The sequence below is a fragment of the Gadus morhua genome, chromosome 6, assembly GCF_902167405.1.
Source record: "Gadus morhua chromosome 6, gadMor3.0, whole genome shotgun sequence".
Lineage (NCBI taxonomy): Eukaryota > Metazoa > Chordata > Actinopteri > Gadiformes > Gadidae > Gadus > Gadus morhua.
The window spans coordinates 22,505,566-22,510,565 of NC_044053.1; the positions used below are offsets into that span (position 1 = coordinate 22,505,566).

General features: G+C 48.8%; 2 protein-coding genes across 2 annotated transcripts in view; one reads left to right on the forward strand and one right to left on the reverse strand.

Moving 5' to 3' along the window:
• kazald3 (Kazal-type serine peptidase inhibitor domain 3) overlaps positions 1-486 on the forward strand; it is a 4,681-nt gene extending 4,195 nt beyond the window's left edge. Inside the window, exon 4 of the mRNA XM_030359866.1 lies at positions 1-486. This exon is cut by the window's left edge and continues 427 nt beyond it. The gene's annotated coding sequence lies outside the window, so the exon portion shown is untranslated.
• A 1,721-nt stretch (positions 487-2,207) lies between these two features.
• Positions 2,208-5,000, reverse strand: part of dok2 (docking protein 2) — a 6,655-nt gene continuing 3,862 nt past the window's right edge. The window contains exons 5-8 of the mRNA XM_030359054.1: positions 4,617-4,789; positions 3,588-3,788; positions 3,423-3,506; positions 2,208-3,281 (exon numbers count right to left, since the gene is read on the reverse strand). Of these exons, the coding sequence (XP_030214914.1) occupies positions 2,469-3,281; positions 3,423-3,506; positions 3,588-3,788; positions 4,617-4,789 (1,271 nt within the window). The 3' untranslated portion in view covers positions 2,208-2,468. The remainder of the gene's footprint in view (positions 3,282-3,422; positions 3,507-3,587; positions 3,789-4,616; positions 4,790-5,000) is intronic.

Here is a 5,000-nt window from a genome sequence, read left to right on the forward strand (position 1 = left end):
ATTGTTTTTTCCTTTGAAACTTTTACAGACTGAGTAGAGTGCAGCACAAAACATGAAACTCTTTAAGTAAGAGGGAACAGCAGGACAACATCTGGAAATCCACAAATTCCTGCAGAAGCTGGATTCTGGATTTAGGAATCCACAACAAAAACTGGATTCAAATATTTTATTTTATTTTAAAAGCCTGTATCTATTTTTATATTATTTTATGGTGGTTTTTATCTGTCATGTTCGCAGAAGTTGCTGTTGTTGATTTGTGATTAACAAATATAAGCCAGTACACAAAATATTTTAATATAAGTTGGACTTCTAAATCCAATTATATAATTGGACATTATAATCACCATTTAATGTTATAGAATAAAAGCAATCTAGCAATTAACCACCAAGGCTTGGAGGACTTGCTGAGAAAATGGTGATGGCCTTGCTTATCTGCGTGTGTGTGTGTGTGTGTGTGTGTGTGTGTGTGTGTGTGTGTGTGTGTGTGTGTGTGTGTGTGTGTGTGTGTGTGTGTGTGTTTGTGTGTGTGTGTGTGTGTGTGTGTGTGTGTGTGTGTGTGTGTGTGTGTGTGTGTGTGTGTGTGTGTGTGTGTGTGTGTGTGTGTGTGTGTGTGTGTGTGTGTGTGTGTGTGCAAAATACTACAGAACAGATAATGTGGTGAATCAATGTTCCTTTGTTCGAAGAGTCAACAGACCATCAGCCACACATGAGGAGAGAGAGAGAGAGAGAGAGAGAGAGAGAGAGAGAGAGAGAGAGAGAGAGAGAGAGAGAGAGAGAGAGAGAGAGAGAGAGAGAGAGAGAGAGAGAGAGAAAGAGAAAGAGAAAGAGAGAATAAAAAGAGGGACAAACTGCCAGGGAGAGGAAGAGAGGGAGGGAAGAGGCTGTGTGAAAATCTCTTCATACTTAATATCCTGTTCACTGAAAAGGCATTAGTGTGTTGCTATCTTTTTCTACATGTGTGCAACAGGAACGTTTTCAGAATCAAATGAGTGGTGATGTCTGAATGTATCAGTGGAAAGAGAAGGGGGCTTCTAGGGAACATATGGTCACTATTAGTGGACGAAAACTAAAGCATTGGATGGAAAATACTCACAGACCTCTGCACACAACATAGCATATCACCCTATCACTAGCCTCTGTTCCACTAGCCTCTGTTCCACTAGCCTCTGTTCCACTAGCCTCTGTTCCACTAGCCTCTGTTTCACTAGCCTCTGTTCCACTAGCCTCTGTTCCTCTAGCCTCTGTTCCACCAGCCTCTGTTCCACCAGCCTCTGTTCCTCTAGCCTCTGTTCCTCTATCATCTGTTCCTCTAGCCTCTGTTCCACTAGCCTCTGTTCCACTAGCCTCCTTAGAACTAGCATCTGAACAACTAGCCTCTGTTCCACTAGCCTCTGTTCCACTAGCCTCCTTAGAACTAGCCTCTGATCAACTAGCCTCTGTTCCACTAGCTTCTGTTCCACTAGCCTCCTTAGAACTAGCCTCTGATCAACTAGCCTCTGTTCCACTAGCTTCTTGACTAGCCTTTAATCCATTAGCCTCTGAACCCCCAGCTTCTTCTTGCCTAGACTGGGATCCACCTACCTCTTCTCCAAAGGTCTGTGATCCACTAGCCTTACCTCCATAAACCTCTGATCCTCTAGCTTCATCTTCAATGGCCTCTGAACCACCAACCTCTTCTCCACAAGTCTCTGATCAACGAGCCCCTCGGTTGCACCAGCTTGTTCTCCCCTAGCCTCGGTGCCATTTGCTTGGTGGACACTTTAGTCCAAAGTTTCTTACAAGTGAGACTTTCAGAACTAAAAAATCCTAAACAACAGGGTTGTTATTGAGTTTGGCAACACAAAAGCCGGAGGACATGTGTGAAAACAGCTATGTGATGCCAGCTAGCGAAGCTCCTCTGTGTGGCTGGGGTGAGTTGGAGGGGTTCTGGGATTGTTGATTGTTTGATTCTGGTCAACCAAGAGAGAGGTACTCATTTTCCATTTGTAGAATGTATCAGTTACAGGATGTGATTTTATAGATTACATTATTGAAATCCCTATCGATCAGCATTGAAAATATGATTTAAAGTGACAAGATAGTCGAAATTTTACACATGGGACTTAAACCTATGTTTGCTTTATTACCTATGTATATTAATGAAATATAATTAATTAATTAATTAATTAATTGAAATATAAGGCAATCACAAAAAAATAACGATTAACCTCAAGAATAGCCAGCACTTTTAATGACAACTTGAAACGGATTACAGAGTGCATGGTTGTCCTGTAATATAAGTTTATAGCCACATCAAATACTTGAAAGTATGGATGCAATTATGGTAAAATGGTCTATGGTTATAAGCCATCCATAAGCAAAACCTTGATATGTAACTTCATATCATTCATTCAAAAGACGACTTGCTTTTGCTTTTCAAGTGAGATAATTCAGTAAGAAAAACTAGGAAAAACCAACGGCACACGTCCTCAGCTCCCATCCCACTCGGCGCCATCGATCACGTTCTTGTACGGATTCACATCGTCCGCCTCCACATCTCTTACGGCCACTTGGGGCACGGGTGCCCTCCGCCAGAGTTTGGGAATGGCGTAGCTGTCCGTCTCGGTGCTGTAGGGGGGCTCGTGAACCGGGGGTTCGACGTCGATCCCCATAGTCCTCCAGGCATTGCCTCTCACCTCCTCCAGTTCGTCGTACGTGGGGGCGGCGGGGAACCCGGGGTCGGCGACGGCGCCGTACCCCTCCGGCTGGTCGTAGATGTGCTCCGCCCTGCCCCGGGCGCCCCTGGAGGACGCCGCCCGGGCCCGCAGCGCGTGTTTGATCTGGGAGTCGTCGATGATGTCGTAGAGCGGGTCGGCCTGCGCCACATGACCGAACATCTCCTCGGGGTCCGCCGTGATGTGGGGGCCGATGTGGTTGAAAGGGAGCGAGTACGCCGGCTCCTGCGGGAGCATCAGGCCCGGGGGACAGGGGGAGACGCTCCCTCCCTCCCGCGCCTTCACTTTCCTCTTCTCTCGGTCGTTGCCCGCCGCTCCGGGCGGCCCGGCGCCTTTGGACACCTGAGCGTACGTCATGTCTGCGTCTGGTTGGAGCGACGGGATGGGAGAGGGGGGCTTGTACGAGAGAGGGTCAGGGGGCTGGGGGAGGTCCAGGCTGCTGGAGAGCAGAGGACAGCTCTGGATGGGCTTCACCGGAATCTTGCGGGGAATCGGAATCTCTCGGGTCTCCAGAGTCAAACTCTTCACGCCTGTCAAGATTTTGTCAGCAGGGGGCTCTAGATGAGACTGAGAGAGGGGGGAGGTTTATCATTGAGTAATCGGAATAGAGCAAGAAGAATAAAGACAGCCGTGAGTGTGCTGACGAACAACGACCTTGTGTTCATGTGTGTGCGTGCGCGTGTGATATCAACGCGTGTGTCCACCTACCAGCGACGGGGTGAGCTTTTTGTGCGCTCCTTTCTCTCTGGCCTCCTCAAAGTCGTCCAACCTGCTGTACTCACAGTCGCCCCCCTGTAGAGGCGTCACGTTATTACACAACACGCGCGAGGAGCTAGCGGCCTGTAGGCTGCGGGTGGTAGAGGACGGGTTTACCTGTCCGGGCTGCTGGTGGTTATGTAGGGAGATGTCTGGGCTGTTGTCTGCGTCACAGCTGGGCCGCTGGGGCAGCACCTCGGGATGGGCCTTGATGGCGGTGTCCAGGGCCTGGAACAGCGTGTTGCCCTGTCGGGTGTCAAACTCAAAGGAGCCCTCGCCAGAAGCACACCTCCTCCCGGCCTCGAAGGAGAAGCTGGTCTGTTGGGGGGCGAGAGAGGTTTTAATAATGGGGATTCAGTGGTCCACTGGCCAGCGGTTCATTCTTGGGTCAGGGTTGGTTTTGGTTTCAGTTGAGTGTCCGAAAACCGCTCAAACTGTTTTAATGGACTTGGCCACCAGGATAGTGTGGCATAAGGCTAGTGTCATGGTCTGTCGGTTTCCTTGTCTTGTTTTGGTGTGTTTCCTGTTTTACTTTGGAATCTCTGTCTTGTTTCTCCCCATGTCCGGTCAACATGCCTGTGTGTGTTTGGTATTTAAGCCCTTGTCTTTCCTTTGTTCCTTGTCGGATCATTTTAGTTTGTGGTGAGTTGTGTCCTGTGTGTTACCTGTGTTCCCGGTGTTCCCTGTGTTACCTGCGTTCCTTGCCTTTTGCGTTAATAAATTATCCTTTTATTGAACTGTCTGCTATTTGGTCTACCTGCCTGCCTGCCACCCGCTAACCGTGACAGCTACTTCTGTGGCAAAGCGCGATGCCAGCATTTTCATCTAATAAGCCAATCTAACATATTTCCATATTTTACAGATTGTTTCAATTGGCAATTTGCTCTGCTTAGTATTTTCAAGACCATGCCATATGAATGGATATGTTTGTGCTCATTTGCCCAAAAATGCATGTTTTTTTATCACTGGACAATAAAGTATTCTCTCGCTTGCAGGCAAAACACGAAACCCAACGGAGCACCACATCGCTTATGAATCTGCGTCATTGCGGCAGGTCTACAAGGGTCCTTATGAAGCGTCCCTCCGCCTCAAAGTGATATTACAAACGATCCCCAGGGCGCCCCCAGACCCCGGCGCTTCCTGCACCTTGTCCCGCCCGAAGCGGCGCAGGAAGCGGTAGGGCCAGCTGAACAGGAGCTGGTGAGAGCTGGGGTCCAGCAGGTGCAGGCTCTCGGCATCCGTCCTCAGCACGCACACGCCCGTCAGGCCACACCTTTCCGCTGCTTTGGTTCTCCGAACGCATACCCTGAAATCATGCACTAACACACCCAACCACACAGACGCAACCACACACAGACACACACACACACACACACACACACACACACACACACACACACACACACACACACACACACACATACACACACACACACACACACACACACAAACATATGGATTCACACGCGCATGCACACACAAACACACACACACACAGGCGCAGACAAACATGTATGTACATGCGTGCAT